At 36.6% G+C, this 26,948-nt stretch overlaps 3 protein-coding genes across 3 annotated transcripts; all 3 read right to left on the bottom strand.

The window, feature by feature from the left end:
* Positions 1-2,653: 2,653 nt before the first annotated feature.
* On the bottom strand, positions 2,654-3,322 carry LOC104238348 (uncharacterized). The gene has a single exon (XM_009792677.1). It carries the CDS (start codon positions 3,320-3,322, stop codon positions 2,654-2,656), a length of 669 nt encoding a protein of 222 aa, XP_009790979.1.
* A 653-nt stretch (positions 3,323-3,975) lies between these two features.
* LOC138873055 (uncharacterized) lies at positions 3,976-4,680 on the bottom strand. Its single transcript, XM_070151489.1, has one exon. The coding sequence runs from the start codon at positions 4,678-4,680 to the stop codon at positions 3,976-3,978; it is 705 nt and encodes a 234-aa protein (XP_070007590.1).
* Positions 4,681-23,360: 18,680 nt separating this feature from the next.
* LOC104225780 (uncharacterized) lies at positions 23,361-24,886 on the bottom strand. Its single transcript, XM_009777643.1, has 2 exons — positions 24,751-24,886; positions 23,361-24,112 (listed from the first exon to the last, which is right to left on the bottom strand). The coding sequence occupies exons 1-2, from the start codon at positions 24,884-24,886 to the stop codon at positions 23,361-23,363; spliced, it is 888 nt and encodes a 295-aa protein (XP_009775945.1).
* Positions 24,887-26,948: the final 2,062 nt, after the last annotated feature.

Genomic DNA, 26,948 nt, shown 5'->3' with positions numbered 1-26,948 from the left:
GTATGTTGACTTTGGTAAGTATATTTAACAAATAAAATCCTCCATAATTTTAACATGACTATTATTTTAATCAAAGGTTGTTAAAGCATATTGTTTACCTACCCCCCCTCTTTATGGGGCCTTTCTTTTATAGTTGACCATGTTTTAAGATATACACATTTAGTTTCATAAACCTTAATTATCTCTCAGCTGTAGCCTGTAGATGATACTGTAAGTATTATCATGATATACTGCTTCAAATAAATGCACAGTTCCGCCTATCAAAGAAGGACAAGAAAAAATAAAAATAAAAATTTGCAAAATAAGATGTTGGGAACTTTATGAAAGTGTGAGATTATCTTCAGTACTTGGACTTGTTGGAGAGTGATGTTGATGTTATAATTTGTTACCTCTCTATCTTGAAGTGTATACATTAATCTTCCCAAACCTTACTCGGGCTTCTTGTTGCAATGTGTTATGTCAAACTAGTCAGAGTTCACTATCCCTGGTTGATGTTTTAATATTGATATAATATTTGTCATCATAATTCTTATCTTTTTCTTGGTGGTATTACTTGTAACTTGGTATATCACTTTCACTTTCACATTATTGGGAAGTGGGTAGGAAGGGAGGGTGAAGCTCATAGTGTTTTGAGCTTTAGGTTAAGTACTTGGAATTTCATGTCAACTGAAATAAAAGCTTTTGGTACATTGTCAAATAATGATGATAACATGGGTACAACTTAAATGGAAAAGTAAGGACTCCAACTAATAACTGATGGAATTGTAAAATAATAAAGAAGCTCGTGTTTTTGACATCTTTGAGAAAATACTGATTTTGTAGAGCTTACAACAAATTTTCATAATCAATTATTCTAGCTGAGAAGCTGTATGTCGGTTAACCATTTTAGCTCTTTAATTTTTATCCTTTTCTTTTGAGTCTTGAATTTCATTTCAAAATCATGGCCAATCCTTGTAAAACCAGAAAGTATCAAATAGCTTCAGATTTTTTTGTTTTGCCTTCTAAATAGCTGCCATATATGCGCCCTTGGAAAAGAGACATTTTTTCCTAAAGGAAATCTTGTAAAGTTTGTTGTATATACGTTGTACACGCACATCCACGTATATCACTCAGCATATATTATTCGAATCTCATTAATTAGGGGTTGTTTAGTACACGTTGGTCTAGAAGAATAAAAAAAATTATGAGTAAAATATTTTACACACTTAGGTCTTCTATAAGGTAATTTTCTATAATAATCAACATTAATAGATACTGGAAAAAGATGGTAACTAACCTAATATAATAAACTAGTATCAGGTTAGTTAAAGATGGTATTATTATTTTTTACCAAATAAAAAAAAAATAAACTATAGTAAATTTTACGGAGTTTAGGGAACATGAATTTTCCTAGCAAATGCAGTCCTTTTATATATTCAACTCTTTATTTTTACCAAAGCATTTATCTATATCTATCACAGAACAAATAGAATACTACATTTACTATTAATTCGTCCACAATTACTAATATACTTAATAAACACGTTAAATTACAGTATTTTTAAGTTTTGTGTTCAACTAAATGGAGGAAATAGACTAGGAATATAGGGAGGATATTCCAAGAAATAGTATCATTTAGATCTATCTAGAAAGTTCTTGGCATGAAGGGTATAACTTTGATATGAATATTACTAGATGAACATACAAAGTACACGTAGAAAAGTCAGTATTGGTTGGTCTACACAATGTTTTGAAGATGGACCAATTCAATTTCTTGGAAATGACACTAGATAGTCACTGAATTGTCCTTAAATTAATATTTTTAGTTCTAATATTTAGAACAAAAAAGTACCGGCTAATTCCTAAATAGCAGCCCTAAGAATGGCTGTTTGTGCCTTTTCTCCAAAATTACTCGATGTCTAATTGGCATTATGGAATAGTTAAAAGCTAGCGTTTGACCATAAATTCCTAAATTTGTTTTGAAAAATCTGATCTGGATGAAGCTTGGTTTGAAGATGAAAATGTGTTTTGACATAAGTTTTCAAAACATATTCCACTTTTTTTTAAAAAAAAACATAAAACATGACTTATATCCATAATTTTTAAAAACTATCACAAATACCCAACAAAACCTTATTAAATAACATTCATTATATTATCGCAAACCATAGTCCTGAACATAAATAAATTTGGTACAAAATTATTATTTTTATAATGAACTACATAATACACTATCAGATGACTGAGAAGACGAAACAACATTTTTATAAAATAATAAATGTTGGGCTCTTTTATAAAATACAAAAGTTTGGGCGATTATTAAAAAACGTAATAGTGATATTTTGGGTTTTAGGAATTTGCCAAAATGTAGATAAAATTTATTGCCAAACATGTATTTGCCAAAAAAAAAATATATATATATTTTGGCAAAATCTATGACTACACCGGTCCTAGAGATAAATTCCCTGGTTGGATGGTAATGAAATCTAAAGATATTACTTTTAGATACAAAAATTTCTGAGATGGTAATCAAATTGAAAATGATTCAGTTGAAGAATTTAGGAATACAAATATAATACAGTTAGAAAAAGAAAGAAGAAGAAGCAACTCTACTTGCAACTACCCCTCCAACCACTTTGATCTTTTTGAAGTTGTTGAGGGGTAAAAAAAACTACTAGTATCTGACAGTAGAAGCAACAGTATGAGCCCAAAACCTAAGTTGATCTTTAATTTCCATTTCATTTCTCAAAACTGGATTAATCTTCCAACTTATTTTTTTCTTTTCTTCCCAAACAGCCCATGCTTCTGAAAGATGAGGCCTTGAAACTGCAGCTTCTTCTAGTTCCTCAAATCTCATATTCTCTTCATTTTCCCTTCCCAATCTCCTCAATCCAGGAAGTATTGACACCAAACTTGAATCTTTATCTTTATCTGAAAACTCAAAACCAAGATCCATAAACCCTTTTAGCTCCTCAAACTCTAACTCTGACAAACTTTTACTACTATTATTACTCTTCTTTTTTCTCCTTCTATAACTCTCTTTACTCTTATCACCTCCTTCAGCTGGCTTAGAAGAAAATTGCAACTCATTATATTCTTTACCAGAAAGAATTGGCTCAAGTTTAGGCTCAACAAGAACAGATTTTGGTGAGTTTTCTGAATGAAAAGTAGTATCTTTAGAGCTCAAACATTGGTCACTTTGAGATCTGACAATAAAAGTTGGAGTCTTTGAAAGTTTTGGCTGTTCAAGATTTGAAATTGCTGAAAAGGGTTGTTTGGGTTTGAGTATTTCAGATTCAAACCAGTAAGAATTGAAGAGGTTAAGCAATTGTTCAACGTCCATTAATGTCGGCAAAAACAAGAAAAGGGATGAGGGGTTTAAGGATAGGTTTTAAAAGTGTAGGGAGATACTGAAATGGTAATTATTAGTGGGTGGGAGAGCAATATATAGGCATTATTCAAACATTAGCAATTATGTTTACTTTATTAAAGTAATACTTACACGTTTATATTTCAAACTGTTCTTTTGAAAAGCTCCTCTCACCAAAATAAAGGAAAAAAAAAAACTCTTTTTCTTTTATATTTTTATTCATTATTTTCAAATTCTTTAGAGGGAAAGAGGACTGATGAGTGATGAGGCGTCGGAGGAGCGGAGGAGTTCCACTATTAACTCAATTTTTTCGTCACTAAATTTGGGTGTAAAAGATACTTTTTCTTATACAGTTGTACCTAAAAAGAAAAGGTAAAAGAAACCAAATTTATTTTTAACAATGTTCCTAATCGAGTATATCTTTTTAGTAAAATAAACATTTTTTTTCACCACTAACACGTTTTTTTTTCCGGAATTTATCACAAATTTCCTTTTAAAGCGATTAATTATCTTTTTTTTTTTTGTAACAATGTGAATATTACCATTGATCATCAAACAATTACATTTATAGAGCACCTAATTATCTGTCCACAAACTTTTAGGCCTCCAATAAACAGAAAAAATAACTAATTACAAGTAATTTGTCTAACTAAATTTCTATATTTCTGAGCTTTCTTTGATTGCTTAAGTAAATCTATCATTTCTATCACTTCTCTCTTAATTTGTGTAACTACCTCTGCTTTATTTACAGTTCTTCCTTGAAAAATTTTAACGTTCCTAACTCTCCATATATGGTATATCACTGCTGCTATGTTCACTGCAACTATCACTTCCTTTTTGAATTGCTTCCAATGCTTCCTTTTGACCTCTTCTAGCATTTGCTTGATTCCTGTAGTTTGCACTGTCTGCCCAAGCCACAAATTTAACTCTTGTCTTACTGCATTGATCCAGCTACATTTAACAAACAGATGGTCCTGTGATTCCAGTGTGTCCTCATTACACAAATTACAGTTAATGTCTTCAACCTGTAATTGCATTCCAATCATCCTGTCCTTAGTTAGCAGCCTCCCAAGTGTTGCAAGCCAACCAATAAACCTGTGTTTGGGTTGTGCTACAGCTGTCCATATTAAATCTGCAATCTTCATCTTTTGTTGTTGACCAAGTATTGCAAGATAGCTTTGAGTAATTGAGTAACTCCCTTCTGAAGTTAATGTATATCTGCCCTGGGAGTACCATTCCTTCATCAGTTCTTTAGTTGAGTTTAGCTTTCTCCAATACCAACTACTATCTATTGGAGGTGTATGAGCCCATATGTCATGATCAGTTTTCATATATACCCCCATGAACCCACCTTACTCATAGGGATTCCTTATTCACAACCAGCTGTCATATTAGTTTACCTACTGAAGCTATATTCCATTCCTTGCAACCTTTGATATTTAGACCCCCCAAGTTCTTTGGACAACACACCTTATCACATGCAAACAGAGCCACTTTCTTCTGTCCCTCCTTTTTCCCCCATAGATACTCCCTACACATCTTATCAACTCCTTCCACCACACTTTGTGGTAAAATGAAAACATTCCCCCAAAAGCTATATATAGAGAAGAGTACAACATTAACTATTTGAAGCCTTCCACCATATGACAATTTCTTAGAATATGTAACATTAATTCTGTGAGTGATCTTCCCAGTCAACATTTGACAATCCATCTTGTTCCATTTCCTAGGGGATAGAGGCAGCCCCAAGTACTTGATAGGAAATGTCCCAGCAGTGAAGCCTGTTCTTTTCAACAGTTGGTATTTGATATCATCTCCAACCCTAGCTACAAAAATGCTTGATTTTTGCATATTTTCTATCAAACCAGATACCTTACTGAAGTGATCAAGGGCTTCCATTACTCTGTTTACTGAGCTAGTATTTTCCTTGCAGAATATCATCAAATCATCAGTAAATATGAGATGTGTCAGCTTGATCCCTTTACACATTGAATGGAACCTGAAATCAAGTAGACTACTGATTGTCCTTAAAGTTCTAGACAGGTATTCCATTACAAGAACAAATAGCAATGGAGGGATTGGATCTCCTTGCCTCAACCCTCTCTTTCCAGCAAAGTAACTATGTCTTTCACCATTAATTTTAACTGTGAACATTACAGTAGAAACACATACTATGATACAGTGTATGAACTTATCTGAAAATCCATACCCTCTTAGAACTTCCTCCAAAAACTCCCAACTCACCATATCATATGCCTTTCTAAGGTCTATTTTCATTAAACATTTAGGAGTTGTCTTCCTATTGTAGTGCCTTAGTAAGTCATGGCATATTAACAAATTATGCATCATGGACCTTTCTTGTACAAAAGCTGACTGATTATCTGCTACTATATGATTGATTGCTGGCTTTAGCCCGGAACAGATCATTTTTTATATACACTTGTATAGGACATAGCAACAGGAGATAGGCCTATATTGGCCTGCATTTTCTAAAATTTCTACTTTAGGTATCAAGGCAATGTTAGTGATATTTATTTGCCTGAGCATGTTGCCATTCTGAAAAAACTTCAGGACTGCTGCACTGATATCTCTTCCCACTATTGGCCATGTGTAAGCACGCGATTTTTACCCTATATGAGAATTACTCCCAAAAAATTCAAAATAAAATGATTTTCCTTGGTGTGCAATTTTGTGAGATTTTGTGACATTTTTGGATAATTATTTGTATTTGTCTGTGCATGTTTATTTGTTAAATTAATAAAAAAAATACAAAATATGTAGCATTTTGCATGTAGGATTTAATTTTACAATTTGTTAGTAATTAAGTTTGTTTACAAAAAATAAAAATTACAAAAATAGGCATCTTTTGCATTTTTAGCATTTAATGTCCAAATATACAATTTTATGCCTAATTATTACTTAATTGTGCGTAAATTGTTATTGAGAGTTAATTTGCGCTTTTATAACTTAATTTAGTTTTTAATAATAATTTAAGTACTTTTATGATTTAGTTTTAGAAAAATAAAAGAAGAAAAAAGAGCAAAATACAAAGAAAAATCGGATTGGGCCACTTCTTCAATTTTCAAACCACAGGCCCAAATAATTGCCCAACCTTCCCATGAGCCGGTCCACTTCAAACCGGGTCGACCCGGTCCGCCCCATTAACCCAAAAACCCAACATCCCTTCTTCATTTTTGTCCAGCACAAAACAAAACAAAAATAAAAAAAAGACCAAAACCCTAAAAAACACAAATGGTCCGCCCCCCCAACCTTTGCTTCTTCTTCTCCATCTCCATTTTACACAGCCATGGCTGCCCTCAACCCTTCACCTCCAAGCTCCCCGTCGACAACACACACACACACACACGCACATCACCCTCTCAAACGACCCCTCATCACGTCCGCCATTAACGAGCAACCATCGTTGCTGCGTTTTCTTCTTAACCCCCGCGACTGCTTCTGCTTCGTCAACCACATCAAGTTCCAGCCATCGCCATCTTGACGTCCGCCATTAACGAGCAACCATGCCAGTCGTTGCTGCTTCACCATGAACGACCACAAGCAGTCCGCCATGGCTGCTGTCACTGCCCTCGTCGACCAGTCCACTGCTCCTTTTCCTCCGTTGATGCTGCGTCAACCAACTGTTGCTTCATCTTCTCCAGCTCTTCCGTTTCGCTGCTGCAACCTCAGTTCCTCCATGGACCCAGCAGGAGCTGATGCTGATGCTCCGCCATGGACCTCAGTTCCGCAGAAGCTGATGCTCCGTTTCGATGAAGGAGAAGGCTACTGGTTGCTCAGCTGCAGCCTCATCGTCCAAACGGACCCAGCTGCTTATGCCATCTCCGTCATCTTCTTCTTTATTCTCGTCGCCTTCAGTCCCAAAACGAGATTCAACTATTTCGTTTGGTCGAGTTTTAGTCGAGGTCGTCGAGCGTCGTATTGAGTTCGTCGTTGAGTCCAGACAGATTCATTCCCATTCGAGGTTCGTCAAAACAGTCCGTACATATTTCATTTCGACCCGGTTAGTAGTTTTTGAGTTTTATTTTGTCCGTATTTTGTTTTGATATTTCTCGAATCTAAAATCGGCAAATGTTTGTTTTGTTCATGTCTATCGTTTGAATTAATTTTTTAGTTTGTTCATGTGCTTTGTTAAATTAATTTTCAGATTTCAGATAGAAGTTTAATTAGTTGTTTTTCATGTTTATTTCATGTTTGTATTATTGTTTAGATAAATATTTGTTAGTTTAATGTTTGTTAGATTCAAATTGAAATTTAATTAATTATCTCTTCAATTTGTTTCATGTGTTGTTATGTATTTTCCAGAAATTATTAATGTTGTTTGAATTGTTTGAATCCGTCATGTTTGTTGCTTAAAAATAGATTTAATTCATGTTCATCTTTGTTTGAAGTTCATTTTAAAACCAGTGATTTAATGTGAGTTTATATCTTGGTTTTTGATTTGTTGATTTAGTTTAAATCATGTATTTTGTTATTTGTATTGTTGTCTCTTTGCTCATCCATTGATGGTCTAAATTAACCAGGATTGGTTCCCGATATGGTTAATTCATTCCATTAATTTTGAGTTGTGTTGTTCATCGTGTTCATGTGATTTGTTGTTGAAGATTGTTGAGAAATTGGTCACCTTGGCTATATTTTGGTTAAGTTATGATTAATTGATTGTTTAGAGCTGATGGGGGTAGTTTGGTAAATTGCATTGCATTCGGGGGGGTAAAATGGTAATTGCAATAAGGTCGGAGGGGTAGTTTGATAATTGAACATTATTATAATTATTTATGTAAGCATGGGGGACAAAATATAATGGGGTGAGTTTTTTGATATAATTGTTTAACATAATGGGGGACAAGACAAAATATAATGGGAGGGAATATTGCATTTGTTTATGTTAAGCATGGGGGACAAATTATAATGGGTTGGGGATGTGGTATTTATTTAATGTAGGCATGGGGGACAAGGTTTAAAATAAAGAAGACATTAAATAGTGGGTACAAAGCATACCTTGGGGGAATAATTTGGGGTTGGGAATTCAAGACAAGGTCTTGCTATAAATAAGAGTTATTCTTGACATAGAAAGGGGACGGAAATGAGAAGAAGATTTTCGGGAGAAAGTTTTAATACTTGAGAAACAGACTTTGAACATTAAGAGAAGACTTAGAGATTATTATTGAGAGAATATTTTTGAGAGTAATACATTCTGGAGAATTTCAAGAGTGTTAGAGAGTAAAAGAGAAAGACAACTTGAACTTCTACTTGAATAAATTCCGTTTGTCTTTTCTCGAGTGTTATTCAAAATCAGTAAACTACTGCATCTTGGATCTTTCTCTCTTCTACTTTAACTGCGATTGCACTTTGGTATTGCTGATTTTTCAATCCGTTGCTGGGTTATTCTACTGGTTGTTACTGGTTTGCGGTGTTGCTGAACCTGCTGTTGCTGTGTTATTATTGCTGCTGACTTCTCCTTCTTTTGTTCTTGTACTGCCATTTCCAGGTACACATTTGTACACTTTCGGCTTGAAGCGAAATGAAATATTAATCAGGCTTTGTTCCTGTTGAATTCCTCCTGTTTGGATTTGTGTTTGAATATAATTTTCCTTTCTTTGTATAAAAATGTAGTCGATTGATTAATGAGTATAATGAGGTTGCATATGTTAACTTCTTCATCTAATAATGTTAGTTTAAATTAATCGAAGAATAGTTAATCTGTTTTGATATTATTGTGCGTCAATCTCATGTTTCAGTGTTATTAAATAATAGAATATAGAACTAAAGCAGTCTCTCTTTGTACAAACTCCGTTGCAATTTTCCATTTGTATCAACCATAAACTAATAACTAATAAGTTACATCTTTTCAGCATGTAATTAATTGAGGTATTTTCTTTTGTTTTTAGAGACAAACTTAATAGAAAAAATGTAGTCATTGTAGGTTTATCCTAAAAAAATAAAAATGAGATGAGCCTCGCCGAAAAATACAAAAATCTCGGGGCCCTCAGTAAATATTTGCTTTAAAATTGCTTAGACTTCGGGATGGACCGTTTAGCAAAATTTAACGGCCTTCCCCAAAATAACAATACGCTAGTTGCTTTAGGTGCGTCTTTAATAATTTATTTTCCTTAACTCGGGTGCACATTTATGTGACCCAAATCCAAATCTCAACCGAGTCGAGATATGTCAATAACCACGGGTGCATTGATGTAACGTGGTTCGAGATATGTTTTCACGACGTTGCAATTCTCGTAAAATATAATAATAAAAGCGGTCAAGAGTTAAAATTTGCACATAAGTTCATATTGTATAAAGTCAGATAATCAAGCCAAATATAACAGTTGAGCAACCGTGCTAGAACCACGGAACTCGGGAATGCTTAACACCTTCTCCCGGGTTAACAGAATTCCTTATCCGAATTTCTGGTGCGCAGACTGTAATATGGAGTCATTCTTTTCCTCGATTCGGGATTAAAATTGGTGACTTGGGACACCCTAAATCTCCCAAGTGGCGACTCTGAAATAAATAAATAAATCCCGTTTCGATTGTCCTTTAATTGGAAAAAATTTCTTGTCCCCTCGCGGGTGCGGAAAAAGGAGGTGTGACAGCTCTGGCGACTCTGCTGGGGACTTAACCCAGAACCACTGGTTCAGGGTTAGAAATTCGAGCTTAGATAAATTGTTATATTTAGTTTTATCTGATTTTTACATGTTTGAGCCTAATGTGCTAAATGTTGCTTTTACCGCTTTGATATTATTTGAACTGTACATATAAACTGTGCCGAAACCCTTCTCTTCTTACCTCCGGGGAGAAGCTCGCTGGTCGAGACTCCCTATTCTGTTAGTGTCAATACCTGAAATAAGAAAGAGGTCGGATAAGTTACAAAGCCGAACGACCCCGCGGGTCCCCGGTACGTAGCCCCCTCCTCGACTCGAGTTGTCCGCTCGGGTACACAGTCTAGAACAAATACCCAGGTTATGAACCTAGAATAACTCAGCTTTATGCCGGATCCCTAGTAGGAACGTTTGTTTGCATCACGTGCATTTGACTTTGGAGGCTCAACACAGGGGTTGGGTCTGTCTAGGACAGATGTACCAAAAAATGAAAATGATCATCCTGATGCATCTTACTTGCTACTACTTGCGCATTTATTTGATTCGGACTTGTGTGTTGACTGACTTGTGAATATCGGGAATAATATTTTAAAATTGAAAAAAAAAGAAATAGCGGTTACGGAATTGATTATTTATTTTTTTTAAAAAAAAAAACCAATACCCAAATACTGTCTAAACTCTACCGAAATTTTGAGAAAAAAAAAACTGTCCTATTAGAAAAAAAATAGAAAAAATAGTTTGTCTTGCCATGAAAATGAAAATGAAAAAGAGTCTTATTTTTAAAAGAGTTTTTTTTTATGAAAATGCCAATAAAAATAAAAATAAAAAGAGTCGGGCGTTGAAAGTGGTTTTATTATTTGTTGCAAATATATCTATATATATATATATATATATAAATCCAAAAAGTTTTTCTTTATTTCCAAAAAAAAAATATATATCTTTATTTTCCATTATTGATTTCTTTAGAAAGTCTTTTTAATGGTTTTTGGTTAAAATAAATAAATAAATAAAATATAAATAAAAATAAAAATATTTTTCTTTTAAAAAAATATAAAAATCCGAAAATGTTTTGACTCTTCTTTCAAAATTGAAAAGAAAATTCAAAATTCAAAAAACATTTTTGGAAGCATTTCTTTTATTAAAGGTAAAATTCCGAAAAATATTTTCTTTTTCTTTAGAAAAAAAAAACAAATGAAAATTCAAAAAAAAAAAATATCTTAGAAGTCTTTCTTTTAAAAAGAAAATCAATCAAAAATCCAAAAAAAAATACTTCCTTTCTTCTTTTAAAGTAGTTCTTTCACAAATTCAAAAAAAATAATAAAAAAAAGAAGAAGAAGTTAGTTCATCTACTTATTCTTGATTGCCCGAACTACGCGGGTTTGATTCTCACAGGATGTGAGATACGTAGGCAACCCTCATCGGGTCCAACCCCACCTTTTTGCTAAAATAGCCAAAACAAATAAATAATAATAAAAGAAAAAAAAAACATGTCAAAATTTTAATTCTGTCATAAATAAGTCGGGTGATGCTGTCTTGTCATAAATAGCCGAATGTTCCCGAAAGGGACGCCGGAAGGCTGACCTTGCATAAACAGTCATCTTTGGGTCATGTTTGAGATTTGGTCCAGTTGACCCGCACAACCTTAAAAATCTTCGTCCCCGAGATGTTGAAAGGTCGTGTTTGCAATATTGACTTTTCTAATTTGAAAAACGATAAAAAGAGCCATGAATAAGTCAGGTGGTGTTGTTTTGTCATAAATAGCCGAATGTTCCCGAAAGGAACGTCGGAAGGCTGACTTTGCGTAAACAGCCACCTTTGGGTCATTTTTTAAGATTTGGTCCAGTTGACCCCCACAGCCTTGAAAATCTTCGTCCCTGAGACGTTGAAGGGCTGTGTTTGCAACACCAGGTTTTTTATTGTAATTTGGAAAAAAAAAACAAAGAGTCAGCGGTCAGGTGAATACCGTTTGGATTTTTGGTCAAAATAAGCCGAGCCAGCTTCGGCCGCGTCTTAAACTGTTCTTGCCGAAATAGCCTTAGAGTATCTTTCAGTTGTCGAAAGGCTATTTTCGTAAAAGAACGGACAAGTTTGTAAAGTGTCAAAATAATCCTCCCCGGCCTCAAAATTCATGTGAGATTTGGAAGGGGCCACATTTGCAAAAATAACCGTTTGGTTGCATTTGTCAAACAGAGAAAGGGAGTTGGCCTTTTATTTTTGAGTTTGTAAAGCTTTTGATTAGAATGTGTGGGTTGTTTGATTTTCGAGTTTGTAGGTCATCTTCAAACCTTTGAAACCCAGTTTGTTCTAATATGAAAATTGAAAAAATATTTATTATTGTTTATTTTTTGGTTCGAACTACGCGAGGTCTGATTCATGCGGGGTCATGATACGTAGGCAATCTCCATAAGATTCGACCACCACTAAAAAAAATAATAATAAATAAAGGAAAGCGTGAGTGCATCGTATCTCTGATAGAACGGTCTAACTGCTTAGATGCATTCCATCTCCGATATACGATTATCTGTCAAATGCCCTAACACTAACGTGATGGCTTTCCTTTGCTATGTTCATATATAGAAATGTGGTTGGTTGTGGTAACTCCTCCCTGCAAAGCAAAGTCAAAGGACAATGGCTCTGAACCGCAGAACCGAGTGGATCGGTACTGATGACCGACAACAATTGGTCGAACGGAACAACGGGTTGGTAGAAGAAGTGAAAATGCTGAGACAGCATGTGGCAGACATGTATCAGGCATGGATAACTGGAAAAGCACCACCCCCTCCACCGCCAAGCCTCTTGAGCTCTGTCATTTCCCAAGCACCCAACGCCATAATGAAAGATCCCCCATACTCTCCATCCCAACCCACTTATGGCAGCTTTCCCAGCTACCCGAGTAGCTCCATCACTCCTCAATGCTTATCCGCTCCCCAACACCACTTCTTTCCCTGTGACCTTAAAAGCCATACTTTACTTTCCAGGTACCCGGCTCCACAAAATGCTTACGCACCCACACAAGCCTACCAAAAGTCACCTGGATCAGGTTTTCGGCCCTGTCAACATGCAAGAATGAAGAGGTTATTGAAACGAGGAAAGACTCTCACCCCTATCGGAGTATCTTATGCCAGTCTGTTTGGAAGGCTAAGGCATGCTGGCTTGATTGAGCCACTCCCCGCATGTACTCCAGATCCACTTGCAAGGAACTTTGATCCGGCAGCGCGATGCGCATACCACTCCAATGTCGTAGGGCACAACATTGAGAGCTGTCGTACTTTGAAAAGGGAAGTGGAGAAAATGATCCAAGAAGGGCGGATTGTGATCAATAACAGTGACATGGAGCACTCGAACCCTATCGAGAGCTTGTTGACGGAGGTTGATGATGTTGAAGCGGGCAATAGTCTTGGCAGTATTGATGCAAATCTCAGTGGCTAAGATGCCAGTTTTTGATAAAGTGGGAGGACGCTTCGTTCCTTGGTCAGCAAGAGAGAAGCTTGTGGTGGCTTATTTTGTGGTCATTCTGTTGTTCGGACTTTTAGGGTTATAATTCGGACATTGTCTTGTGTCAGACTGTCTTAACTTTCCGTTTTGTCATAGCATTTGTTTAAATTTTGTCCAGTTTGTTTTAGGATTTTATTCCGGTTTGTTTTGTTTGTTTTGTTATTCAAACCATTTCACCGGCAGTCTAATGCAAAATCCGGTCTTTTATTATTTCCAGTCATCTTTTTGTTTAGTCCTTTTATCATTTTTATTCAACGCCGTTTCTAGTGACATGACATGCGCACACAGTTTGGGCCTAATCTTAAAAGTTAATCATAAAACCCTAGGAAGGTGATCAAAGCATTTAAAGGAAATAAGAACGGTTTGAGATTATTTGGAGCCCGAGTCATGTGGAACTAGGGCAAGTAAAGCACAAATAAAACCGTTAAAAGCAAGATTCGCCAAATTGGCATGAGGGTCATTCATGATAATGAGAGTGTCGCCCAATGGTGCTTTAGAATTGACAAATGAAAAAGCGAATAGGAATATGATTGTCAAGACCAACACCATCGGAAGAGACTATAAATCTATGTTCAATTGTGTTGTTTGCACTTGGCATGTCTTGAAGACTGGAATGACGAAGGCATTTTGTTCTGCTACCTAAACACTTTACCCTTTGTTACCCCTTTTGAGCCTTATTTATTTTCTTTCATACCCCTCGTTCGGAATCACTAGCAACGAAGAAAAAAGAAAAAAGAAAGAAAACAACAAAACGAAGAAAAAAGAAAAAAAAAGAGAAAAAGAGAAAAGAAAAGAAAAATGATAACAAAGAAAAAAAAGAGTCAAATGAAATAGAGGAATTAGGAACTACGTTTGACCTGATTCCTCAAAGAGGATACGTAGGCACTTCACGGCTCGGTCATAGCTTTGAAAAATGAAAAAAAAAATCAAATAAAATATCCCCAAGCAAGAAACTGGGGCAAATGTTGCGTTTGTTGTAAACAAATCTAGTTCTGAAGGTTGTAATTAATAACCCAAAATCGATGCATTTTTGAGCTTTTAATACCCTTTATTTCTAGCCCTATCCAAAACCCACATTACGGTCCAAAGAAAGACCTTCTGATCAGTCTTCAAAAGATGCCAAGTCAGACAAATGAAAGTCTTACTGGCGAACATAACATTCTGTTCCACAGTAGAAAAGACTCTAATCTCCAGCAGAGAGAATCATACCGGCAACACTCCAAATCCCCAGCTGGAAAGTGATACAAATGAGAGAGTCTTATCGGTGAAAATCTTTACGGACACCATAAGGCGATGAAAGCTGAGAGAAAAAACGAAATGAGAGAGGCTTGATAGTGAAAACCCTTTGGGCACTACCAGTCGAATAAGATTGAGAATCAGATGGGGAATTGCAAAATGAAGATCTTGAAAGATGATTGACGGTAGAGGATAGGCCACATATGCATGTCATGACCATTAGAGTCGGTATCTGCGTTTGATAGGTTTTTATTTATAGTTTCTTTTGTTAAAAAGTCATCTTTTTCCCGTGTCTTTTTATTCTGTTCCCTTTTATATTTTTCCTTTCATAGAAAAATTCCCCAATAGAGTCTGTTTGGTCGGAACAAGTGAGAATTGACTTCAAAATATGCCATCAGCTTTCCAATTATACAAAATGAGATCTGACTAGTACATCCAAATGGTATAGTCAGCAAGGAACAAGCGCGAGGCCAGTGTCAAGAAAAATATCCCCAGCAAAAGGGAATTGACAAAAGGATTGACGAGTGTCAAGAGGGATATCCTTGCCAAAACCAAGGTTATAAACCTCAAGGCCAAGGCCCGTGAACAAAGCAAGGAAAGCAGTGAGCATGATTTGTGGGAAATTCATACAAGACTAAAAGTCGGGGAAATGCCAGTTTCCGAGCTATGCCACAAAAGAAGAGGGATATCCCCAGCAGAAAGGGATTATCCCCAGCAAATAATATCATCCCCAACAAGTAGTGGAGCGCAGAGCAAGGAAGGAGAAAGGGAAAACCATCCCAGTAGGAGTATCACAACCAACCATCATGTTTTAAACTAACAAATTTTGTTTGATTTGAAACAGGTAAAGGAAATGGCATTGATGCCAGAAATGCATGCACAACGGATATTATCAAACTGGGTCAGAAAATTTTCCTTCCATTTAGAAAATTTTCTGGAAGTCAGGTACCCCATCGGGGAAGAATAAAGATAACGCCAGTCTCAAGGGAAGTGGTCTTAGAACCAGTGTTGCCCCCAACATAATAAGTTTCAATGGAGGAAGTTGTTCCTCAGCAAAGGGATGAAACTTGAGCTCAGAAAAAGCAAGAGGCCAGCATCATTCCCAACAGCCTTCCGAAGAGTGAAGAACTAGTTCTGAAGGAATCAGAATCCCCCAGCAGTGTTATCCTCGACAACGTTATCCCCAACTGATAACATTTTACCCCCCAATAGGTAAGTAAATAATTCCCCAACAGTGTTATCCCCAGCAGTTTCGAGGAGTCCAACACAAGTTTGGTGAAAATCGGTATCTTCAGCGGTTCCTTTCGGGGAAAGGCAAAACGAGTCTTAAGGGACCTAGTCTTCGAAGGAAGAAGCTATGCAAAAAAAAAAGAATAAAATAAATAAAATAAATAAATAAAAATAATAATTAAAAAAAAGGGAAGTAGTTTGCAGAGGAATGAAACATCCTACTCAAAAGAAAGTAGTTCTGGAAGGAGTAAGATAATATATTTACTCAGCAGAGTTATCTTCATCAGTGTTATCCCCAGCGGATCATCAAGATGTAGAAGCATCTTCGACAGATTTTCGACCAAGTTTCAAGAGGGTCATAATGGGGAAGGAAGATAGGGAAAATTCATCCCCAGTAAAATAATCCCCAGTAAATTTTCGAGGTAAGACATTTTCAAGTTTTTTTTGGGTTCATCCGCCCTCGAATAGGATATGTCGGGTTCATCCGCCCTCGAATGGGATATGTCGGGTTCATCCGCCCTCGAATGGGATATGTCGGGTTCATCCGCCCTCGAATGGGATATGTCGGGTTCATCCGCCCTCGAATAGGATATGTCGGGTTCATCCGCCCTCGGATAGGATATGTCGGGTTCATCCGTCCTCGGATAGGATATGTCAGGTTCATCCGCCCTCGGATAGGATATGTCGGGTTCATCCGCCCTCAAATAGGATATGTCGGGTTCATCCGCCCTAAAATAGGATATGTCGGGTTCATCCGCCCTCGAATAGGATATGTCGGGTTCATCCGCCCTCGAATAGGATATGTCGGGTTCATCCGCCCTCAAACAAGATATGTTGGGTTCATCCGCCCTCAAATAGGATATGTTGGGTTGTTGTTAAAGACAGGCACCCACCTGAATAACGAGAGGAATACTTGTTGTCTGTTCATTTCATATTTTTAGGCGTCCACCTGTATAACAAGGGAATACATTTTGTGTCTTTACCATTAGGCGCCTACCTGTATAACAAGGGAATACATTCCACGTCTTTTCCAATAGGAGACGCACTTCCTAAGTCTAGTTTTACCAATAGGAGACACACTTCCTAAGTCTAGTTTTACCAATAGGAGACGCACTTCCTAAAGTCTAGTTTTGCCAATAGGAGACGCACTTCCTACGTTAGTTCTACCCATAGGAGATGCATTTCCTCCTAAGTTTGTTTTTACCCATATGAGACGCATTTCCTCCTAAGTTTGGCTTTACCCATAGGAGATGCATTTCCTCCTACGTTTGTTTTAGTTTCACCCATAGGAGATGCATTTCCTCCTAAGTTTGTTTTTACCCATAAGAGACGCATTTCCTCTTAAGTTTAGTTTTACCCATAGGAGATGCATTTCCTCCTAAGTTTGTTTTAGTTTCACCCATAGGAGATGCATTTCCTCCTAAGTTTGTTTTTACCCATAGGAGAGGCATTTCCTCCTAAGTTTAGTTTCACCCATAGGAGAGGCATTTTCTCCTGAGTTTAGTTTTACCTATAGGAGAGGCATTTCCTCCTAAGTTGTTGTTAAAATCAGGAGCCCGCCTGAAGAGAGGAATGACGTTTATTTTTAAAAAGTTGTTGTTGAAATAGGCTCCCACCTGTAATAATGAGAGGAATACATTTCAGCCTTTAAATTTCATGTTAGGTGCCCACCTGTAATAATGAGAGGAATACATTTCAGTCTTTAAATTTCATGTTAGGCGCCCACCTGTAATAACGAGAGGAATACATTTCAGTCTTTAAATTTCATGTTAGGCGCCCACCTGTAATAACGAGAGGAATACATTTCAGTCTTTAAATTTCATGTTAGGCGCCCACCTGTAATAACGAGAGGAATACATTTCAGTCTTTAAATTTCATGTTAGGCGCCCACCTGTAATAACGAGAGGAATACATTTCAGTCTTTAAATTTCATGTTAGGCGCCCACCTGTAATAACGAGAGGAATACATTTCAGTCTTTAAATTTCATGTTAGGCGCCCACCTACATAACGAGAGGAATACTTTTCAGTCTTTAAATTTCATGTCAGGCGCCCACCTACATAACGAGAGGAATACATTTCAGTCTTTACATTTCATGTCAGGCGCCCACCTACATAACGAGAGGAATACATTTCAGTCTTTAAATTTCATGTCAGGCGCCCACCTACATAACGAGAGGAATACTTTCCAGTCTTTACATTTCATGTCAGGCGCCCACCTACATAACGAGAGGAATACTTTTCAGTCTTTACATTTCACGTCAGGCGCCCACCTACATAACGAGAGGAATACATTTCAGTCTTTAAATTTCATGTCAGGCGCCCACCTACATAACGAGAGGAATACTTTTCAGTCTTTAAATTTCTTGTCAGGCGCCCACCTACATAACGAGAGGAATACTTTTCAGTCTTTAAATTTCTTGTCAGGCGCCCACCTACATAACGAGAGGAATACATTTAGTCTTTTCATTTCAAGTATTGAAGTTGGGAGCCCGCCCATAGAACAGAGGCATACATTTCAGTATTACATTTCAAGTGTTGAAGTTGGGAGCCCGCCCATAATAACAGAGAAATACATTCAGTCTTTTCATTTCAAGCGTTGAAGTTGGGAGCCTGCCCATAATAACAGAGGAATACATTTTAGTCTTTACTTTCAAGCGTTGAAGTTGGGAGCCCGCCCATAATAACAGAGGCATACATTTCAGTCTTTTCATTTCAAGCATTGAAGTTGGGAGCCCGCCCATAATAACAGAGGAATACATTCAGTCTTTACATTTCAAGAGTTGAAGTTGGGAGCCCGCCCATAAAACAGAGGCATACATTTCAGTCTTTTCATTTCAAGTATTGAAGTTGGGAGCCCGCCCATATAACAGAGGCATACATTTCAAGATCAAGTCAGAAGACAATAAAACAGAGGGTTACAACAGGAATCCCCAGCACCGGGAAACAGAAGGTTGCAACAGGAGGTCCCAGCACAAATTCAGGCGCATGAGTCAAAAGGAAGAAAAGACGCGTCTTGAAAGAAGCGGCTTATGAACATTAAATCATGCCCAGCATAACAAATCTGATTAAGAGAGTCGTGCCCCCCAGAGGAACCGCCAAAAAGCTTAATGAAGAAAGCCATGTCCCCAGCGGACCGAGCAAAATGATGAAAACTGGTATTCAGAAGAGCAAAGGGCCAGTATCATTCCCAAATTCAAGGAAGAAAAGCACCGGATGAAACACAAGCCGATAAGAAAGCAAGGCAACAAGAACAAATTTCAGTCTAGCCTAGCTTCTTATTTTCTTTTAAGCACGGTGTAACAAGGAGATTGGTAAGCAGTGATAACAGCATGCAACAGCAGTAACATTGCAGTCCCACGGTAGTCCCAACTACCAAAACTTCCCGAACTACATTAACCTGATTCCCCTTTAGCCAGGGATATATAGGAAATTCATTTTGTGAATCAGGTTTACCAAAACTTCCCGAACTACATTAACCTGATTCCTTGGTGTGCAATTTTGTGAGATTTTGTGACATTTTTGGATAATTATTTGTATTTGTCTGTGCATGTTTATTTGTTAAATTAATAAAAAAATACAAAATATGTCGCATTTTGCATGTAGGATTTAATTCTACAATTTTTTAGTAATTAAGTTTGTTTACAAAAAATAAAAATTACAAAAATAGGCATCTTTTGCATTTTTAGCATTTAATGTCCAAATATACAATTTTATGCCTAATTATTACTTAATTGTGCGTTAATTGTTATTGAGAGTTAATTTGCGCTTTTATAACTTAATTTAGTTCTTAATAATAATTTAAGTACTTTTATGATTTAGTTTTAGAAAAATAAAAGAAGAAAAGAGAGCAAAATACAAAGAAAAATCGGATTGGGCCACTTCTTCAATTTTCAAACCACAGGCCCAAATAATTGCCCAACCTTCCCATGACCCGGTCCACTTCAAATCGGGTCGACCCGGTCCGCCCCATTAACCCAAAAACCCAACATCCCTTCTTCATTTTTGTCCAGCACAAAACAAAACAAAAATAAAAAAAAGACCAAAACCCTAAAAAACACAAAATGGTCCGCCCCCCCAACCTTTGCTTCTTCTTCTTCTCCATCTCCATTTTACACAGCCATGGCTGCCCTCAACCCTCCACCTCCAAGCTCCCCATCGACAACACACACACACACACGCACATCACCATCTCAAACGACCCCTCCTCACGTCCGCCATTAACGAGCAACCATCGTTGCTGCGTTTTCTTCTTAACCCCCGCGACTGCTTCTGCTTCGTCAACCACATCAAGTTCCAGCCATCGCCATCTTGACATCCGCCATTAACGAGCAACCACGCCAGTCGTTGCTGCTTCACCATGAATGACCACAAGCAGTCCGCCTTGGCTGCTGTCACTGCCCTCGTCGACCAGTCCACTGCTCCTTTTCCTCCGTTGATGCTGCGTCAACCAACTGTTGCTTCATCTTCTCCAGCTCCTCCGTTTCGCTGCTGCAACCTCAGTTCCTCCATGGACCCAGCAGGAGCTGATGCTGATGCTCCGCCATGGACCTCAGTTCCGCAGAAGCTGATGCTCCGTTTCGATGAAGGAGAAGGCTACTGGTTGCTCAGTTGCTGCCTCGTCGTCCAAACGGACCCAACTGCTTATGCCATCTCCGTCATCTTCTTCTTTATCCTCGTTGCCTTCAGTCCCAAAACGAGATTCATCCATTTCGTTTGGTCGAGTTTTAGTCGAGGTCGTCGAGCGTCGTATTGAGTTCGTCGTTGAGTCCAGACAGATTCATTCCCATTCGAGGTTCGTCAAAACAGTCCGTACATATTTCATTTCGATCCGGTTAGTAGTTTTTGAGTTTTATTTTGTCCGTATTTTGTTTTGATATTTCTCGAATCTAAAATCGGCAAATGTTTGTTTTGTTCATGTCTATCGTTTGAATTAATTTTTTAGTTTGTTCATGTGCTTTGTTAAATTAATTTTCAGATTTCAAATAGAAGTTTAATTAGTTGTTTTTCATGTTTATTTCATGTTTGTATTATTGTTTAGATAAATATTTGTTAGTTTAATGTTTGTTAGATTCAAATTGAAATTTAATTAATTATCTCTTCAATTTGTTTCATGTGTTGTTATGTATTTTCCAGAAATTATTAATGTTGTTTGAATCATTTGAATCTGTCATGTTTGTTGCTTAAAAATAGATTTAATTCATGTTCATCTTTGTTTGAAGTTCATTTTAAAACCAGTGATTTAATGTGAGTTTATATCTTGGTTTTTGATTTGTTGATTTAGTTTGAATCATGTATTTTGTTGTTTGTATTGTTGTCTCTTTGCTCATCCATTGATGGTCTAAATTAACCAGGATTGGTTCCCGATATGGTTAATTCATTCCATTAATTTTGAGTTGTGTTGTTCATCGTGTTCATGTGATTTGTTGTTGTAGATTGTTGAGAAATTGGTCATCTTGGCTATATTTTGGTTAAGTTATGATTAATTGATTGTTTAGAGCTGATGGGGGTAGTTTGGTAAATTGCATTGCATTCGGGGTAAAATGGTAATTGCAATAAGGTCGGAGGGGTAGTTTGGTAATTGAACATTATTATAATTATTTATTAAGCATGGGGGACAAAATATAATGGGGTGGGTTTTTTGATATAATTGTTTAACATAATGGGGGACAAGACAAAATATAATGGGAGGGAATATTGCATTTGTTTATGTTAAGCATGGGGGACAAATTATAATGGGTTCGGGATGTGGTATTTATTTAATGTAGGCATGAGGGACAAGGTTTAAAATAAAGAAGACATTAAATAGTGGGTACAAAGCATGCCTTGGGGGAATAATTTGGGGTTGGGAATTCAAGACAAGGTCTTGCTATAAATAAGAGTTATTCTTGACATAGAAAAGGGACGGAAATGAGAAGAAGATTTTCGGGAGAAAGTTTTAATACTTGAGAAACTGACTTTGAACATTAAGAGAAGACTTAGAGATAATTATTGGGAGAATATTTTTGAGAGTAATACATTCTGGAGAATTTCAAGAGTGTTAGAGAGTAAAAGAGAAAGACAACTTGAACTTCTACTTGAATAAATTCCGTTTGTCTTTTCTCGAGTGTTATTCAAAATCAGTAAACTACTGCATCTTGGATCTGTCTCTCTTCTGCTTTAACTGCGATTGCACTTTGGTATTGCTGATTTTTCAATCCGTTGCTGGGTTATTCTACTGGTTTGCGGTGTTGCTGAACCTGTTGTTGCTGTGTTATTATTGCTGCTGACCTCTCATTCTTTTGTTCTTGTACTGCCATTTCCAGGTACACATTTGTATACTTTCGGCTTGAAGCGAAATGAAATATTAATCAGGCTTTGTTCCTGTTGAATTCCTCCTGTTTGGATTTGTGTTTGAATACAATTTTCCTTTCTTTGTATAAAAATGTAGTCGATTGATTAATGAGTAATGAGGTTGCATATGTTAACTTCTTCATCTAATAATGTTAGTTTAAATTAATCGAAGAATAGTTATTCTGTTTTGATATTATTGTGCGTCAATCTCATGTTTCAGTGTTATTAAATAATAGAATATAGAACTAAAGCAATCTCTCTTTGTACAAACTCCGTTGCAATTTTCCATTTGTATCAACCGTAAACTAATAACTAATAAGTTACATCTTTTCAGCATGTAATTAATTGAGGTATTTTCTTTTGTTTTTAGAGACAAACTTAATAGAAAAAATGTAGTCACTGTAGGTTTATCCTAAAAAAATAAAAATGAGATGAGCCTCGCCGAAAAATACAAAAATCGCGGGGCCCTCAGTAAATATTTGCTTTAAAATTGCTTAGACTTCGGGATAGACCGTTTAGCAAAATTCCACGGCCTTCCCCAAAATAACAATACGCTAGTTGCTTTAGGCGCGTCTTTAATAATTTATTTTTCTTAACTCGGGTGCACATTTATGTGATCCAAATCCAAATCTCAACCGAGTCGAGATATGTCAATAACCACGGGTGCATTGATGTAACGTGGTTCGAGATATGTTTTCAAGACGTTGCAATTCTCGTAAAATATAATAATAAAAGCGGTCAAGAGTTAAAATTTGCACATAAGTTCATATTGTATAAAATCAGATAATCAAGCCAAATATAACAGTTGAGCGACCATGCTAGAACCACAGAACTCGGGAATGCCTAACACCTTCTCCCAGGTTAACAGAATTCCTTATCCGGATTTCTGGCGCGCAGACTGTAATATGGAGTCATTCTTTTCCTCGATTCGGGATTAAAATTGGTGACTTGGGACACCCTAAATCTCCCAAGTGGCGACTCTGAAATAAATAAATAAATAAATCCCGTTTCGATTGTCCTTTAATTGGAAAAAACTCCTTGTCCCCTCGCGGGTACGGAAAAAGGAGGTGTGACACCATGCTGCTTTGTAAAATCCACTCCCAAATCAATCAGGACCAGGACTCTTATTATTATCAATCTGAAACATAGTCGGCTTCACTTCTCTTTCCAAAAAAAATTGCATTATTTCTAGTTGTTGAGCTTCTGATAGCCTGTTCCCATTTCTGATTATACTATTAAAATCCCTCACCCTTTCTATTTCTTTCCTCCCTAGTAAATTTTTATAATAATCAACAAATATACCATCTATTGTATCAGGATCTGTTTGCCAAAGACCAGAGTTGTCCTTGAGCTGAGTAATTGCCTGCTTCAGTTTTCTGTGCTTGATTATTGAATGGAAGTATTTATTATTATCATCTCCCAATCTTATCCGTGTTGCTTTACTTCTTTGTTGTAAGTACACTTCAGCTAGATAAGATGACTGCCTGAACTTTTGGTAAACACTAATTTCAGCTTGTTGATATTCCACATTAGTAGGACATCTCTGCAGCTGAACTTGGATCGGTTTCAATGTGTTCCTATCCTCATTTGCTTCAGTCACTATGTTATGAAAAGCCTGTGTGTTTAGAGTTTTCAATCCCCTCTTTAACATCTTCAGTCTTTTAACCGCTGTAAACATTTTGCATCCTTTCACATTATAGTTCCAACCCTCTTTGACTATACTCATGAATTGTGGATGTTGTGTCCACACATTACATAATTGAAAGGATCTCCTACTCCTCTGCCTTTCCTCTGTAAAAGTCATCTTTGCAGGACAATGATCACTAATTCCTTCTATCAAAAATCTTGCATTGCATTCTGGCATGGTATCAAACCACTTCTCATTAATTCAGATCCAATCAATTTTTTGAAAATATTCTGTGTTCTTCATGTTTATCATTCCAAGTATATTTATTTCCTTGTGCAGGTAGTTCCATCAATCCACACTCCACTACACAATTATAGAAATCTACCACTTCAGCCCATGTCACTTCATTTCCTCATATTCTATCCTCTGCATTCAGAACTGAATTAAAATCACCTATTACCATCCATGGTTTACTACATCATCTACTGTGAGTGACTAAATCTTCCCATAAATCCCTTTCTCTCCTCTTTTGTATTAAAAGCATATACATAGGTTGCCTCAAATGATTGTTGAAGAGGAACATATAGGACTTCACAAGTTACTAGTTGAGCAGTCCTTTGCCTAGGTATTATCTGGTAGTAGTCTGGCCTCCAGGTGATCCAGATTCTCCCATTGTAATGACAGTCAAGATTTGTTACAAACTTCCATCCAGCAAACATCTTCTCTACTACCTGCTCCATCCTTTCTTTTTTAATTTTTGTTTCCAGTAAGCCTATTAAACCTACTCTTTCCTTATGCAAAGGAGCTTAATCTCCTTTTACTTATTAGGAGCATTAATCCCCCTAGTGTTCCAGCTTAGTAGACTAACTATCCCCATTGTGAGGGATAATTAGGCCACCCACACTGCTTCCTTCTCCCCCCTCCTTTGACAGATTGAGACCCTCCTGATTATTCAGAATCTGGAATGAATTGGATTTCTCCACTTGTTCCTTCTGTCTTACCATTGTATTTCCATATTTATTAGGTGTTTTCCAACCTTGTTCTATATTTCTGTCCTTTATTACCCTGTTCCTTAGCTACATATTGTTGCATTTTTCCTAGAGCTCATTTTCCTGCAGTAATCCTTATGGCATTTGCATTTGTTTTTTGGGCTTCATGGATCTTCTCACTTTGCACTTGACCTTGCTTCTCCACCTAAATGTTTGTTGTCTGTTCATTGATCTTCTGATCATTCTTTGGAGCTTTCTTCTTGAGCCTGCATACTACTTATTCACGCCCATACATTAAGCAATGGGTACAAAGAGTTGGCTTCCAATCATAGTTAACTCTTTGCTCTATTAGCTTTCCCTTCTCATTCCTAAACATCACCACATCAGGTAGTTTAGCATCCATTTCAACCTCTACTAACAGTCTAGCAAAATTCAACTCAATCCTCTTTTCTGTGTTTTGGTCAACCATTAGAGGTTTACCAATCAGACTCCCTATCTTACTTAGCCCTTTTGGACTCTAATATTTGAAGTCCAATCCTGGCAATTTAATCCAAATTGGTATTGTTAATAGCTCCTCACAAGTGAACTCCAATTCAGGTGTCCAGGCTTTGACAATGAGAGGTTTGTTATCAAAGTGATAGATGTCGCCCTTAATGACCTCCTGTTTTCCTATTGCAGTGTCAAATCGAACAACGATTACCTCATTTTTTTAACATTGCAGTCCTATCTATGCCATGTTTACCCCACAACCTCTGTATGTAGCCTTGAATTACAGCAAACGGCGGATGAGCCCCAAGCACATAACAGATCACAACATTTTTCCAGTACTCAATCTCTGTACTAATATCCTCCAACTCAATTTCAACAAAATTAGACTCACCTGTTGATTTTGGTTGGACAATCTCTAATTTGTACCCAGCATTTGATATTTTTGTGATATCAAAATTGTCCCACACTGAACTCTTCTTCCCCTGCTCTTTGTTCATCTCTTCGACCTCATCGGCCCATGATTTCCTTCCATCATTCACATGCACCGGTGGATTACTACTTGTTGACGCTTGTTGGACTTTATCTCATACTTGAATTGCTTCAATCTGCTTAAGTTTCTCATTTTCCGAAGTTTTTGGTACTGTTCCATTGACATTAGGGCTCAATTGCTTGTTTCCAGAATTTTCAGTTGTTAATGTCCTTCCTTTAGTCCCTCTTTGAGCGTTACTCTGAGAATCCGCTGCTTCCTTCGCTATTAGTGCTTTCTGAGACGGGATACGAGCTCTCTTACCCATGTAGGCGCAGGTTAAGCTAACGTGCACCAAGAGAGAAAATAGCCATTTCAGAAAGCCTTGAAAACTTTGATAAATTATCTTTAATTTGCATAAACATGCATATAAAAAAATCATTTTGTTTAGTTTAAAGAATGATTCTAATGTTATTCACTCCTTCATTTCAGAATTTTGTCCCATTTTACTGCTTAGAAGTTAATTTGACCTATTTTTGAATCTATGTCGAACATAATTTAATTTACTTTAAGACACTAGGCAAAAGTACGAACACAGAGAAAGATTCAAAATTGAAAGTTTATAGATTCCTACTGCAATCTCAAATTCAAATACAATAATAATAGGTCAATGGACTGAATTTCGAGTTAAATATTCTTATACATTTAAAAAAAAAGTAATACAAAAATAAGATTTAGACAAAGTTATAGGGTTCACGTGAACCCTGAATATTACACTTGGACCCTTGATGGTAATTTTTCTAATTTTGGTTTAAGGCATGATATATTTAAATATCTTGATAAAGAATTTCTTTCTCAACTTTGGAAAAAAATATTAGCAAAGGATTAAGGATTAATACTTGGTACTATATCTCGTGATATAGGTCACGCGTTTAACAGAGTAAGCTAATTACATTATATTGTTTTGAGTGCAGTTTATCCCGAATTCTGTGTGAATATGAGATGTGTTGTACACCGAGCTACCTTTAATGGCGATGGTGGTCATATGTCATAACGATGGTATATATAGATTTTCAAAATAATGACAATTGGCTTTTGTGATACGTGAAAAGCTAGATTCCA

The sequence above is a fragment of the Nicotiana sylvestris genome, chromosome 7 (assembly GCF_000393655.2).
Source record: "Nicotiana sylvestris chromosome 7, ASM39365v2, whole genome shotgun sequence".
Lineage (NCBI taxonomy): Eukaryota > Viridiplantae > Streptophyta > Magnoliopsida > Solanales > Solanaceae > Nicotiana > Nicotiana sylvestris.
The sequence above is the reverse complement of the archived record's forward strand: the minus strand, read 5'-3'. Positions and strand labels throughout refer to the sequence as shown.

Bases quoted from the DNA above. Each gene is read 5' to 3' on its own strand.
- LOC104238348 (XM_009792677.1), bottom strand. From the start codon at position 3,322: ATGGACGTTGAACAATTGCTTAACCTCTTCAATTCTTACTGGTTTGAA.
- LOC138873055 (XM_070151489.1), bottom strand. From the start codon at position 4,680: ATGAAAACTGATCATGACATATGGGCTCATACACCTCCAATAGATAGT.
- LOC104225780 (XM_009777643.1), bottom strand. From the start codon at position 24,886: ATGGTAAGACAGAAGGAACAAGTGGAGAAATCCAATTCATTCCAGATT. The intron at 24,113-24,750 runs GTTAGTCTACTA...ATACCATGCCAG, and splicing joins TATCCCTCACAATGGGGATA to AATGCAATGCAAGATTTTTG.